The sequence below is a fragment of the Nicotiana tabacum genome, chromosome 2, assembly GCF_000715075.1.
Source record: "Nicotiana tabacum cultivar K326 chromosome 2, ASM71507v2, whole genome shotgun sequence".
In the NCBI taxonomy this organism is placed as follows: Eukaryota; Viridiplantae; Streptophyta; class Magnoliopsida; order Solanales; family Solanaceae; genus Nicotiana; species Nicotiana tabacum.
This window is the reverse complement of record NC_134081.1, coordinates 81616658-81632439: the sequence shown is the minus strand read 5'-3', so window position 1 is coordinate 81632439 and position 15782 is coordinate 81616658. Positions and strand designations below refer to the sequence as shown.

The window sequence follows — 15782 nt, the reverse complement described above, 5'->3', positions numbered from 1 at the left end:
ATTTCAAGTTCCCCATTGGACACAACACACCATGAAAAGCAACGGATGATCAAACAGACAGAAAGGAGACCGGATTCAACATTACGACCATCACTAACAGGTTAGAAGCCACCATGGAACTGAGGACAAGGTACGGAGTTACTTCTGGATGTTGTCAGCGGAAGTCCTTTCTCAGCTGCTTCCCTGCAAAAGATCCTTCTATCTGGTGGAATTCCCTCCCTATTCTGAGTCTTAGCTTTCATATTGTCGTGGTATCGGATTCTGCATCCCAGATTGATGGTATTCGCACTTGATGTCCTCAAAAAAATCTGCATTCCACCACGGAGGTGTTGACCAAGGCGAAGGATCGATTCCTTCTGGATATTGTAGTCCACAAGGATGCGACCATCCTCAAGTTGTTTGCTAGCAAAGATCAGTCTCTACTGATCAAACAGGGATTCCCTCCTTGCCAGGACTGATGTACTTGAGCTGGGTGCTCCACGACGTTAATCAGTCTTAATCTAGACGTAAGTAAAAAAGCCTATGATTACCAGAATCCTGGCAGAGTTAATACAACGAAGAGAATAGAGGTACATAGTGCTCTCCTCGTCAATACTGTCTTCTGCTCTCCTGTTTTCTAAAAAGAAGAGATAAAACAAACAAAACAACAACAATCACACAAAATATACTCGGGGAGACTTGAGCACTTATTTTCGGACAAATACCAATTGCATCTCCTTTGGTTTTCTAGGTGAACATAGATCATCAAGTATCAAGCAGGAGACGGAATCAAAGGGGATGTAGATCAACTGTATCACTGGTAAAAGAGGGGAGCAAGATAAATTCACCAACTACCACCAAAAGAGCACAGAGACTCGATATTCCAGACAACTGTCCTCTTGCTTATTCACGATACAGCAACACAAGTCAAAATGAACAGAACCACAAAATATGATTCCAGTTTCCCATTGGACACAACACAACATGAAAATCAACAGACAACCAAACGACAGAAAAGAGACTCAATACAGCATAAAGACCATCACAAACGGTTTAGAAACCACCATGGAGGAGGAGGACAAGGTACAGTGTGTTGCCAGCGAATGTTCAGTTCTAGACAATGTCTTCTGCAAGAAATGGAATTGTAAATGAGAAATTAGCTTAGAGGAAAATATATGAAATAGCGACGTCAGATAGGAAGCAAGACTTGAAAGCAAAGATATGGCATGAGAATGGAAATTGGGAGTTGGTTTCACTTCACATAGCCATGCATTTCTCAGCACACTCATGTCAGTAAAACAGAGCTGCACAAACATCTTAACCAGTGGTCTCTAGCTGTTTGAGTTATACATTATATAGCTTGCATTCCTAACCTCTATTTGAAGTAAAAGTGATGAGGAAGACCAACTGGTGCACCTCAATAGATGGTGAGTTAGTTCGTGTGCTTCCCTAGTTGCCATTGGAGCCCCCACAGAATCAGCAGGCTCCAAGCATGGGTAACTGTCAGTACAGCATAAACATCATACTGAGATAAATACCGTTGGCCGCCTCCTGCTCAAATTCCTCGTACAGATTCAGAAATTCTGATTTGGAGATTCCCATTCAGATCAAGGTTATCATAAATGTATGCAGTGTCCACCCTTATCACCAGAAAAATTGCAAGCAATTCTGATTATTAAATTGCCTTGTACAGTTGTACTTGTCACTAGATGACCAGTATGCTTGTTCGCTATGCTTCTCTCGCTGCACCTTTAATCATCAAAGTCTGCCTTGTTCAGTTGATCACAAATTCATGTAATCATAAATGTATGCAGTGTCCACCCTTATCACCAGAAAAATTGCAAGCAATTCTGATTATTAAATTGCCTTGTACAGTTGTACTTGTCACTAGATGACCAGTATGCTTGTTCGCTATGCTTCTCTCGCTGCACCTTTAATCATCAATGTCTGCCTTGTTCAGTTGATCACAAATTCATGTAATCATAAATGTATGCAGTGTCCACCCTTATCACCAGAAAAATTGCAAGCAATTCTGATTATTAAATTGCCTTGTACAGTTGTACTTGTCACTAGATGACCAGTATGCTCGTTCGCTATGCTTCTCTCGCTGCACCTTTAATCATCAAAGTCTGCCTTGTTCAGTTGATCACAAATTCATGTAAACTTCACATACTGTTGAGGTCGTGGGATATCCTCAGTGAGAAAGTAGATCAAAGATTCCAATACTTGAAGATACAAGCTGGGAGCTTCACGATGTTATTGAATCAATCTAAGCTAGACGCCAAGTAACAAAGCCAGAAATGTAGAGAGCACGACCACCGGAATCCCAGCAGAGTGGATACCCAGAAGAGTTGATACCAAAGAAGAGAACAGATCCTCATCAGCATGGTCTTCCCCTCTCCTGATTGAAAACTAAAAAAGGAACGAAAACAAAACAAGGGCAATCACACAAACAAATATACCAGGGGAGATTCGCGCACTTCTTTCTGACAATAACAGAACCTCCAAGGTATGCATCTCCTCTAGTTTCTGGGTGAATACCTGACCATCAATTATCAAGCAGGAAATGCCATCAAAGGGAATGTAGATCAGCCGCCTCACAGTGAAAGAGGGGAGAAAGATAAATTCACAAACTGCCACCAAGGGAGCACAGCGACTTGACATTCAAGATATACATCCTCTCACCTATTCACAAAACAGAAAAACAGAAGTCATAATGAATAGAACCACACAAAAATTCAAGTCCAGCTTCCCATACGATACCGCACATCATGAAAAGCAACAGACGACTAAACGGACAGTAAAGAGATCCAACACAACATAACGACCATCAATAACAGGTTAGAAGCTACCACGGAGCAGAGGACTTGGTACAGAGTTGACTTCTTCTGGATGTTATTGCCAGTGAAAGTCTTCCATGCTCAGCCGCTACCCTGCAAAAACTCCTCCCATTCTCAGTTGTTTCCCTGCAAAGATCGACCTCCACTTATCTGGTGGAACTCCCTCCTTGTAGGCCAAGATGAAGGATTCTTCTGGATGATGTAGACCACAAGAATGCATCACCCTCAAGCTGCTTGCTAGCAAAGATCATCCTCTGCTTACCTGGAGAAACTCCCTCCTTGCTCTGGAACTTGGCCTTGATGCTGTCAATCGTGTTGGAACTTTCAACCTCCAGTTTTAAGGTCTTCTCAGTGAGGGTCTTTAAAGAATCTACAAGCAACCACAGGGATGGACCACCAGGTGAAGGGTATACTCCTTCCTAGTGTATTCTACTAGGGTACAGCTGTCCAACTGTTCCCCACCAAATAATCAAGAACTTGCTCAACAACCAAGACGCTGCTGACCAGAGCTAGCACTTCAGAAGCAACCAAAAAAATAAAACTGAGTGAGGTTAAATAGAAGTTGTATGAAGCCAATCAATTGTGCAGGGACACCGTCCATACTTCTCGTCCCCACCACCTACAAAGAGAAGGCCTATAAAGATGAACAATATGAACTGCTGCCACCGATGTCCAGATAGGATTAGAACATCTCAAAATATCCAAGTACTACAAAATTCACATTATAAGCAGTAACCAAATAAAAGAAACTGCCAGCCAGGCTTTACATCCTCGAGCATGATGAAGCTAATCAAACAATACTACAACTCTAAGCATAAAATAGGTAATAAAGTAAGAAGGCAGTAGATATCCGACAAGCCACAATACTCCACGACATGTATTGGTGATTCTTGAAACGATCAAACAGATAAGAGAAAAGAACAATCCAAACCTACACTGCATAAACACTTGGACCTGTTAAACCCAGCTGTTAAGAATTTTATTAGGAAAAAAAAATTGGAAAACGAAAGATGCACATTCACAATATATGTTATGGATTTGAAGGGAAAGAGATGGTGAAGACCGGAGGGTGCCCCCAACCAATTCACACAAGCCATAAGCTCCTTCCTTGAAGGAGGGTCATTGCTCCATTCCAAATGATCCGATGTGTAACAACAGTTGGTTATTAGAATAACCTTACATCCTCATTGGAAGCTGCCCATTATAAAGTTGATATGTTATTCTTGTTACCTGGAGTATGTCCAAAGAGTGTCTTATTGGCATTGGCCACAAATGACAGCTTAGCTAGTTGGTGGAATCTTATGTCCTACTTTGTTTAGACGGTCTCCAGTTCAAAAATTGACGAGTGGTAGCAAGCTACTCGAGCATTGCACATATTCTCGGGGAGAGAAGTAAAAGTGGCATCTTTCTGGATGGTAACCAAAATGTTAACCCCACAGCAGGAAAAAAATATGAATAGCTTTATGTTTAAAGAACGAACTGAGAACCAAAGATCCAGCAAGGTTGAAGTTCGATAACCTTATTGAATTGATCTTTAGCTGGATGCCAGGAAATAAAGGCCTTGCAAGAACCAAGCATGATTTACCAGCAGCACAGAGTTGATAATGAATGTCTTCATGTAAAAATCCAGAGTTCTCATCTTCTATTTACAATGGCATAAAAAGGAAACAGACAATCAACTAGTTTCTTCTCTTTTAAAATGCACATTTCTGACATTCTTGTGGATTTCAAGGTGATAACTGGTAGTTCACCGTCAACAATCATCAAACAGAAGATGGAGCTCAATGACAATGTATATCAACTGCATTGGATAAAATAAACGAAAGTTCGGAATCTTTAGGACAGAATTCGGAATCTTTATTCACAACAGAGAACATAAGAGAAACAGCAAACAGAAATAGCATAGAACATCTTTGAGACCTCAGTAGACAAAGCACATCACGACCACAACCAGAAACAGACACAGTCAATCAACACGACACAACGACATCAACAACAGGCAACCTAGAAACCACCACGGAGACGGAGGACAAGGTGAAGGGTTGACTCTTTCTGGATATTGTAGTCAGCCAAGGTCCTTCCATCCTCGAGCTGCTTCCCAGCAAAGATCAACCTCTGCTGGTCCGGTGGGATACCCTCCTTGTCCTGGATCTTAGCTTTTACATTGTCGATGGTGTCAGAGCTCTCCACCTCCAAGGTGATGGTCTTCCCAGTCAATGTCTTCACGAAGATCTGCATTCCTCCCCTCAGCCTCAGTACCAAATGCAGGGTGGACTCCTTCTGAATGTTGTAGTCCGCAAGGGTGCGACCATCTTCCAACTGCTTTCCTGCAAAGATCAGCCTCTGCTGGTCTGGGGGAATCCCCTCCTTGTCCTGGATCTTGGCCTTGACGTTGTCAATAGTGTCAGAACTTTCAACCTCCAGAGTGATGGTCTTGCCGGTGAGGGTTTTGACGAAGATCTGCATACCACCACGGAGACGGAGGACAAGGTGAAGGGTCGATTCCTTCTGGATGTTGTAATCAGCAAGGGTACGGCCATCCTCGAGCTGCTTGCCAGCGAAGATCAACCTCTGCTGGTCTGGGGGAATGCCCTCCTTATCCTGAATTTTGGCCTTGACATTATCGATGGTGTCAGAACTCTCGACCTCAAGGGTGATAGTCTTGCCGGTGAGGGTTTTGACGAAGATCTGCATACCACCTCGGAGACGGAGGACCAAGTGAAGGGTAGACTCCTTCTGAATGTTGTAATCGGCGAGGGTACGGCCATCCTCGAGCTGCTTGCCGGCGAAGATCAACCTCTGCTGGTCTGGAGGAATGCCCTCCTTATCCTGAATTTTGGCCTTGACATTATCGATGGTATCAGAACTCTCGACCTCAAGGGTGATTGTTTTGCCGGTGAGGGTTTTGACGAAGATCTGCATCCCACCTCGGAGACGGAGGACCAAGTGAAGGGTAGATTCCTTCTGGATGTTGTAATCGGCGAGAGTACGGCCGTCCTCAAGCTGCTTGCCGGCGAAGATGAGCCTTTGCTGATCTGGGGGAATTCCTTCCTTGTCCTGGATTTTGGCTTTCACGTTGTCGATTGTGTCGGAACTCTCGACCTCGAGAGTTATGGTCTTTCCGGTAAGGGTTTTCACGAAGATCTGCATCTGTAAATATATAATAACAACAAACAATTAAACAATGAACTTCAAAATTAGGGATTTAGATACCCAAATCGTTGATTCAATAAAAGGAACTGCTAAAGCGAGAAATTGAGGAAATTCTCAAACCTTGAGAGAGAAATTTGAAGGCGATGAAAGAAGTAGAGAAGATTAATCTGATGAACGATGGAGAAACAGGCAAGGGAGAGCCTCCTTTTATGGACGCTACGGCCGACTCAAGACCAAACCGCCTCGTGGGATTGGCCTATTATACGATGACACGTGTCATAATGACGTGTAGTGCCCAAAACAACACGCTAAAGCTATCTTTCTCCGCCCTTTCCTTGTATGGTTGGGAAATTAGGAGCGTGTGTGTGTCACTCTCACGCCCCTTCGGGAAAAAGCTAGAAAAGTGGGTATCGTTGAATATTAAAATAAGTTTTTGTGAATAATTTAATTTTCAATTTGAGCCCATCATAAATTCACAATTCATGTGAATGAATCAAAGTATTCATAATTCATGCGAAAGAATCAAAGTGCTAACTATTTATGATGAAATACATAGTTGACCATAATGTTGTGTCATTCTCATTAATAAAATTCATCTAAATAATTTAAAAATCAAAGTTTCTTATGGTTATACAATAAATGCTTAAAAGTTTGGCCATGTAATGTAACGATTCGGCCGGTCGTTTTGAGAGTAATAGCCTCGATCCCCTATTAATTGCTTCCCTCGTATCTTTTTCTGCTTATGTGACTTGTCGGGAGGTTTTGTTTTTGATTTCAGAGTGTTTTGGGATACTTAGTCCCTAAACGGAAACTTAAGCCTTAGAATTTTGGCAGTAGTCGTAACTGTGTGAAGACGACTCCGGAATAGAGTTTCGACGGTTCCGTTAGCTCCGTTGGATGATTTTGGACTTAAGGGAGTGTCCGGATTGTGTTTTGGAGGTCTGTAACTCATTAAGGCTTGAAATAGCGAAAGTCGGATTTTTGGAGATTTTGACCGGTAGTGGACGTTTTGATATCAGAGTCGAAATCTGATTCCGAAAGTTGGAGTAGGTTTGTAATATTGAATATGACTTGTGTGCAAAATTTGGGGTCAATCGAACGTGGTTTGATAGGTTTCGGCATCGGTTGTAGAAATTGGAAGTTTCAAGTTCATTAAGTTTGAATCGGATGGTGATTCGTGTTTTAAGCGTTGTTTGATGTGATTTGAGGGCTCGACTAAGTTCGAATGGTGTTTTATTACTTGTTGGTATGTTTGGTTGAGGTCCTGGGGGCCTCAGGTGTGTTTCGGATGCTTAACGGATTGAATTTGGACTTATGCAAATTGCTGAAGTTTCTGGTGTTTTCGCACCTGCGGAGGGAAGAGCGCAGGTGCGGACTCGCAGGTGCGGAAGGAGGAGCGTAGGTGAGGTTTGGTCAAGCTTGGTCTGTGGGGGCAGGTGCGAGATTGGCCCGCAGAAGCAGAGCCGTATCTGCGGAAGATGGAGCGCAGAAGCGGAAGATATCCGCAGGAGCGGACGCGCAGGTGCGGCCCCTTGCTAACATATGCGGACCCAGCCTCCTTAAGTCATTTTCACACCTTGCTAACATATGCGGACCCAGCCCCTTGCTAACATATGTGAGGGAAACCGCGGGTGCGGCGTCGCAGGTGCGACCGGTGGTCCGCAAATACGGAAATGCCTGGGCAGAACCTTTTTAAGCGAGGCTTCGAGATTTTTGGCTATTTTTTTCATTGTATGGTTGGGAAATTAGGAGCGTGAGTGTGTCACTCTCACGCCCCTTCGGGAAAAAACTAGAAAAGTGGATATCGTTGAATATTAAAATAAGTTTTTGTGAATAATCTAATTTTCAATTTGAGACCATCATAAATTCACAATTCATGTGAATAAATCAAAGTATTCATAATTCATGTGAAAGAATCAAAGTGCTAACTATTTATGATGAAATACATAGTTGACCATAATGTTGTGTCATTCTCATTAATAAAATTCATCTAAATAATTTAAAAATTAATGTCTCTTATGGTTATACAATAAATACTTAAAAGTTTGGCCATTTATGTAACGACTCGGCCGGTCGTTTTGAGAGTAATAGCCCCGATCCCCTATTAACTATTTTTTCCGTATCTTTTTCTGCTTATGTGACTTGCCGGGGGGTTTTATTTTTGATTTCGGAGTGTTTTGGGACACTTAGTCCCTAAACGAAAGCTTAAGCCTTAGAATTTTGGCAGTAGTCGGAACTGTGTGAAGACGACTCTGGAATGGAGTTTCGACGATTCCGTTAGCTCCGTTGGATGATTTTGGACTTAGAGGTGTGTCCGGATTGTGTGTTTGGAGGTCTGTAACTCATTTAGGCTTGAAATAGCGAAAGTCCAATTTTTGGAGATTTTGACCAATAGTGGACGTTTTGATATCGGAGTCGGAATCCGATTCCGGAAATTGAAGTAGGTCCGTAATGTTGAATATGATCTGTGTGCAAAATTTGGGGTCAATCGAACATGGTCTGATAGGTTTCGGCATCGGTTGTAGAATTTCAAGTTCATTAAGTTTGAATCGGAGGGTGATTCGTATTTTTAGCGTTGTTTGATGTGATTTGAGGGCTCGATTAAGTTCGAATGGTGTTTTAGGACTTGTTGGTATGTTTGGTTGAGGTCCTGGGGGCCTCGGGTGTGTTTCAGATGCTTAACGGATTGAATTTAGACTTATGCAAATTGTTGAAGTTTCTGGTTTCTGATGTTTTCGCACCTGCGGAGGGAAGAGCGCACGTGCGGAAGGAGGAGCGCACGTGCCGTTTGGTCAAGCTTGGTTTGTGGGGGCAGATGCGAGATTGGCCCGCAGAAGTGGAGCCGTATCTGCAGAAGATGGAGCGCAGAAGCGGATGGGGCCTGGAGCGTGAGGACCGCAGAAGCGGAAGATATCCGCAGGAGCGGGGCGCACAGGTGCGTCCCCTTGCTAACATATGCGGACCCAGCCTCCTTAAGTCATTTCCACACCTGCGAGGGAAATTTCACGGGTGCAGCATCGCAGGTGCGACCAATGGTCCGTAAATATGAAAATGTCTGGGCAGAACCTTTTTAAGAGAGGCTTCGAGATTTTTGGCCATTTTTTTCATTTTTGGTTGGGAAATTAGGAGCGTCAGTGTGGCACTTTCACGCCCCTTCGGGAAAAAGCTAGAAAAGTGGGTGCCGTTGAATATTAAAACAAGTTTTTGTGAATAATTTAATTTTCAATTTGTGCCCATCATAAATTCATAATTCATATGAAAGAATCAAAGTATTCATAATTCATGTGAAAGAATCAAAGTGCTAACTATTTAATCAACGATGAAATACATAGTTGACTATAATGTTGTGTCATTCTCATTAATGAAATTCATCTAAATAATTTTAAAATCAAAGTCTCTTATGGTTATACATTAAATGCTTAAAAGTTTGGACATGTAATTATCAAAATAATAAAGTGAAAATAGTAGAAAAGGAATGGATTAAAAAGAAACTCAACATGAGTGTCTATTAAATGATTGGTAACAATTAATCATAATAGAACATGACGCAAAATAGTCATTAGTCAAAGTATATCAAAAATTGATACTATCAAATGGTAAGAGGATTACTTAAACTAATGACTTCCTATAACCAAGTACTCACATTGTTGTGATATGTAGATTATGAGTTGTACACTAATTTAACGAACCTAATTGACGCAAAAAACAATTTTGTCATATAAACACTTCGGTAGGTTATGATCTTTTATGTTGTACACCAATTTAAAGAATTTAATAGACATAAATAACATTTACTATATAAGTACTTTTACCTGCACGATTTGCACTTAAAAATATCTAGACAATGAGTTCATAATAAGAAAGCAAGTTATCAGCATATATAGATCTTCATAAATATCATTCTATTTCATTAAGACAAAAAGAGTTAGTAACAACAAAAATACATTAATGTTAAGAAAAAGAATACATACATCTGTCGAGATTTTAAGGACTAAACTTCTACTTGATTTCAAATACTACATAAGTACTTTTTTATTTTAGTTTTGTGTAGCAAAGTTATTACTATGTGTATAACAATATGCTGCTAAAAATTCTACTTATACTTCAATACATATATACAAATAATATTAAAATTATGACTTAGTAGCAACTATACTTTCAGTTACACAACTATAATAAAAAAAAAAAAAAAAAAAAAAGGGAAAAGGGCCTAAAATGCCCTTTTATTATATGAAATAGGATATGCTAACCCTCCGTTAAACGTTGGTCTCTAATCTGTCCTTGTCGTCAACAAATGGGCTCGTATTTGCCCTCCATCATTAACGGGAGACTCATAAAGCTATGTGGAATATATTTTTGCATTTTAAAAATCCAAAACCTGATTAAAAAAGCCACAGGTATCTATGAGGGCAAGTTAGACCCGGTTCGAATTGTGCAGGGGCATATATGAGCCAGTTATAATAGTCATTTCTCAAACACTTCACCACTCCATATCAGTTTACTTAGACACCTATTTGACAACACCAAACTAATTATCACAACAAATAAACTCAGTCATAGATACAAATATTTAAATGAACGGTAATGACTTCATTAAATCCTAGTAGCTCAAGGGGGTCGAATCATAACAAAAGACAATGTCGAAATGTTCTAGTAGATCAAAGGGGTCGAATATGATGTGTCGTTGTGGACTTGGTGCCAATTATTTCATGGCATGGACTCCTTTAAATGATGGGAGAAAGTTTTTCAAGTGCCCGAAGCATGAGGTAAGTAAATTTCTTGATGGGTTCTTTTAATTATTTCGATTTGCTTGTAAATTTGTTTTATTTATTTTTGGTTTTTATGATGAAAAATATTCCTATTGGGAATGGCAAGATGAAGAGCTTCCTCCTAGAGTTTCAAATCTCATATGCAGTTTAAAGAAGGAAAATGAAGCTCTAACCTGTGAAAGAAATGCTCTCCAAAAGAAAGTTACTGATCTTGAGAATGTTATGATACTCGTCGATCATGGAGGAATAAAAGCCTTGAAATTGGAAAAAAAATATTCTAATGAAGAAAGTGACTGGTTTGGAGTACTCGATTGTGCTTGACGCTAAATTTCGGAAGAAGATGTAGATTTTCATGTGTGTGATATTGGGATGTTTTATTCTATTTTTTGGATCAGGGGGAAATGATATGTAATGTTACTGTTATTGTGGCTTAATTGTTGTCTTTTGTTATGTAATGAAGCATTATATTTTTGTACAAGGATTTAATGAAGTCATTGCCGTTTATTTGAATGTGTATCTATGACTGAGTTTATTTGTTGTGATAATTAATTTGGTATTGTCAAATAGGTCTAAGTAAACCAATATGGAGTTGTGAAAGTGTTTGAGAAATGACTATTATAACTGATTCATATATGCCCATGTACAATTCGAACCGGGTCTAATTTGTCCTCACAGATACCTGTCACTTTTTTAACCAGGTTTTGGATTTTTAAAATGCAAAAATATATTCCACGTGGCTTTGAGTCTCCCGGTAGTGATGGAGGGCAAATACGAGCCCATTTGTTGACGGTAAGGGCAGATTAGAGACCAACTTGTAACGGAGGGCTAGTATGTCCTATTTCATATAGTAAAGGGGCATTTTAAGCCCTTTTTCGATAAAAAAAATTAAGTGTATATATTTATTATTTATCCTTTAGCTTTATATAAACTCACAAGAGATGTATCATTTATTACAAATGTAAACCTTACCACATTTAGAGACTAAATGAAAACGTTAAATTATTATTCTTTACTATTAATTAAGGTTTCGGGTTGAAATTTTAGGAATGAAATTTTTTTGATAGAGAAGACTTCTTCCTTTAATATGCCTTATGCGGTATAAATTCGAATTAGTAGAGACCTAATACGGACAATTAGAGGAAAATAATAATTAATAACTTGTAGTCTATGGATATCGAATGGTATTTTCGTGACAATATTATAACTTATTTAAAGCGAATTTAATTATAGCAAAATAGATTAAGAAAAAATCAAGACTATTAGTGGGCATTTGGACATAAAAATTATGAACTTTCGAAAAAAGGTGGGAGAATAAATTTAAATAAAAAATGGTATTTCAAAATTAGATTTGTTTTTGGATATGAATACAATTTGAAATTGTTTTTGAATATTTGTGAGTGCTTTAAAGTGAACATTTTTAAAAATAGCTTTTTAGAGTTTTTCATATTCTAAAAAAATTAAAAATTCAATTTCAAGTGAAAATTAAAAATTTTATGGCAAAACACTAATTTAAAAAATAGTGATTTTTGTTTTTTGGAAAAAAGGAATTATTTTTAAAGGCCAAACGGGTCCTTAGGAAGAGTATTAGAAAAACTTTCGGTGTGCACTAGCGGATATTGTTGTCACGCTCTTGGTGTGCGTCTGAGTCTGTAAAAGTTGATTAATGATTAGCTTCTTCTCTTTCTTTTTCGTTTTATTTCAGAGGAAAGTTTCTTTCCTTCTTTTTCATTAGCGCAATGATTAGCACAATGATTTTCTTCTTTTTCATTAGCACAATGAAGAAAAGAACAGAAAAAGATTAGTTAAATTGAACCACTTTCTTTGGGAAAATTCATTTGGAACGTTAAAAGTTGAAAACGTCATTATGTCCTCGTCATCAAAACCGGGGGGCGTTGAACCATCCACTTGGTTTTTGTTTAATTTTCCTTTTTTCTCAACTACCCCAATTTGGTTCACTTGATTAAGATATTTTGCTAATGCTATTTGTTCTTTATCCGTCTCAATTTACCTCAAAATATTTGATTGAATATGAAATTTAAGAAATAAAAAAATACTTTTAAAATTTATAATTAAATAAAATTATAAAAAATTGTATGACTAGAATCATCTCATTAAATATTAAATAAAATTTTTAAAGTTGAATTAATATTAAATATAAAAATATATTATTTTTTCTCGAATAAACTAAAATAGAAAAAAAAATACAAAATCAAATTAATATTTTCTTCTTTTTATAGGTGGTGCCTTTTTGGAAGCTAAAAAATGAAAAATAATTTAAGCGGGCTGGTGCTTTAACGTGCAGATGGTAAATAGCCACTTTTTAGATTGGCTATTAGATTTTGGCAATATTTTAAATTATAATGACAAAGTAAGTCACTTATCCAATTAAATTAACGTGTTTGTCCCTAACTAAAATACATAATAGAGCTACAGTAATCGACACTGGAATTCGAAACTTGACAAGTAGAACTCGAACAAATTATGCATGAATTTTTAAAATACGGTGATTTTGAACCTTTACTAGTATAAAATTCAAACTCCACGAACGATTCCTAAATTTTGAACATTTACTAGTGCAAAATCTAGTAACAATTCATGATTTTTGAATTATACTTCATCAATTTTTAAATTTTATAAATATAAAATTAAAAAAAAAATACTGATTTTTAAACCTTTAGTAGTGCAAAATCCAAGAAAATATTTAAGAACTATTCATGTTTTTTGAATTCACATTATACTTCAACAGTTTTTAACCTTTAAATATAAACTCTAACAAAAATTACTGGCGTTCGGACCTTTAATAGTGCAAAATCTAGGGATGATTCATGATTTCTAAATTCATGTTATACTTCATCAATTTTTAACCTTTAAATATAAAATTCAGGGGGAAAAATTAACTTTTGGACCTTTACTAGTGCAAAATCCAGAAAAATCTAGGAATAATTTATGGTTTTTGAATTTACATTATATTTTATCAATTTTTAACTTTTAAATATAAAATTTAAAAAATTATTACTGGTTTTTGAACCTTTCCTAGGCAAAATCCCGAAAAAACTAAGAATAATTCGTGGTTTTTGATTTCACATTATACTTCAATAATTGAGAGTTATTGCTTCAGGTCATTCAAACTCCAAGAATATTTACTGGATTTTAAATTTTTAAATATTCAAAATCCAATAATTATTTTTGAAGCTGTTTCGTATTTTAGATATGGGTATTTTTATCTAGACTTGTATTTTAGCATTAATAAGTGGCTATTTTATTAATATAATTTTAAATATAGTTGAGCTCTAATAGCCAACCTAAAAAGTGGCCAACCCAACTAATTTTACCCGTTACACACGAGGGTGGGCTGGGCTTACTACGACGGTAACTCATGTTTAAAGCCGCAATTATCCAATCCATTAATTATGATTTTTTTACGTTCCTATAACATAATTCAAACTTATTTACCAATATAACTGTATTTTTTTTATAATTTATATATAATCTATTATTAGTGCATTAATTAGGCGATTCAGTTACACAATTTTTTATTTTTTTTTTCTCCTCTCCTTTCCCCCCTATTCTCAGCCCTCTCTCTCCACCCAAAACTCCCTTAATTGAGTGTGTATGTATGGATCAATGGAGACATAGAGGACTTGAAATGTCACATATCCCTATCCTTTTAACGTTTCTCGGACACCCTTCTCTATTATGGAGAATTGGTCACGGGTCACCATAAAAAACTTTTAAGATAATCTAATTTTTGCGTACCTACAAAAATCAACAAAAATGGAGATATGAGTTTTGGCTTATTTCGACGATGATGCTTTTAATGTGAAACTCAAAATTTCTCCACCTAAATCATTTAATTTCTACAAATATTCAAGTTTTTCAGATAAAACAAGCATGAATTAGTGCATATGAGTCGATTTGAAATTCATTTTCTATTTTTCTTTCTTTAACAAATCGAGCAAGAAACGAATAATTTATGGAATAACAACATACAAATTAAAAATAAATTTGATACATCTACAATAACATATAAATTAAAAATAAATTTCATACAACTAATTATATAATTACAACTTATCTACAATTTTCATATATCATTCTTACTCAATTAAATACAACTACAATATCATACAATTTAAATACATATTTTAATACAAATTTAATATAATATGTCTTTTGTATGTATTGTATATAATTTGTATATACTTTGTATATGGTGTGTTTTTCTTACTCTCTGAAATTCCAATCAAAACTTCTTCTCTTGATACAATTTTGATACATATCAACAACCTTATATAAAAGGATAATATGCATAACTTAAACACAAATTTCATACAACGATTCATATAGTTAACTAATTTCCAACTTTCATACAACATTCAAATAAAAAAATATATAATTACAACAGAATACAACTTAAATATAAATTACATACAATTTTAATACAATTTTGTATTTATATTGTATGTCATGTCTTTTTCTTCTTCTTCTGCTTCTTCTTCTTCTCCTCCTCCTTCGTCTTATCTTTCTTCTCCTTCTTCTTCTCCTTCCTCTTCTTCTTCTTATTCTCCTTCCTCTTCTCCTCCTCCTCCTCCTCCTTCTTCTTCTTCTCCTTCAATTCAGCTAAAATCAACTCTAATCTTCACTGAAAACCTTAAAATCTAGATATAAACCCCAAAGAATATTCTCAATCGTAACCTCAAAATTTAGATATAAACCCCAAAGTATATTCTCAATTTAATCTTAAATTCAGCTAAAATCAACTCTAATCTTCACCGAAAATCTTGAAATTTAGATATAAACCCCAAAGAATATTCTCAATCGCTTGCAACAACACCCAAACCCAAAAAATAATATTTTTTAAAAATTTAATTCGAATTCAAAGCTTCAAAACTTTTTAATGGCTATCAATAATGGAGAGTCAAACGCCTTCAAAATTTATTGATTGACAATTTCAATTCGAATACCAAATGTGTAACATAAAAGCAAATTGCTAAGTTAAAACTCTAAAGTAAAACGATTAAAATTCGTTGATACATTTCAT

At 36.8% G+C, this 15782-nt stretch overlaps 1 protein-coding gene across 1 annotated transcript; it reads right to left on the bottom strand.

Annotated features, from left to right (window-relative positions):
* Positions 1 to 4654: 4654 nt before the first annotated feature.
* Positions 4655 to 6239, bottom strand: LOC107766655 (polyubiquitin). The gene is made up of 2 exons (XM_016585463.2): positions 6093 to 6239; positions 4655 to 5969 (listed from the first exon to the last, which is right to left on the bottom strand). The coding sequence occupies exon 2, from the start codon at positions 5967 to 5969 to the stop codon at positions 4824 to 4826; it is 1146 nt and encodes a 381-aa protein (XP_016440949.1). The 5' UTR covers positions 6093 to 6239; the 3' UTR covers positions 4655 to 4823.
* Between the last annotated feature and the right edge of the window lie 9543 nt (positions 6240 to 15782).

What these genes read in the sequence shown, in the direction of transcription:
- LOC107766655 (XM_016585463.2), bottom strand. Translation starts at nt 5,969, where the DNA reads ATGCAGATCTTCGTGAAAACCCTTACCGGAAAGACCATAACTCTCGAG.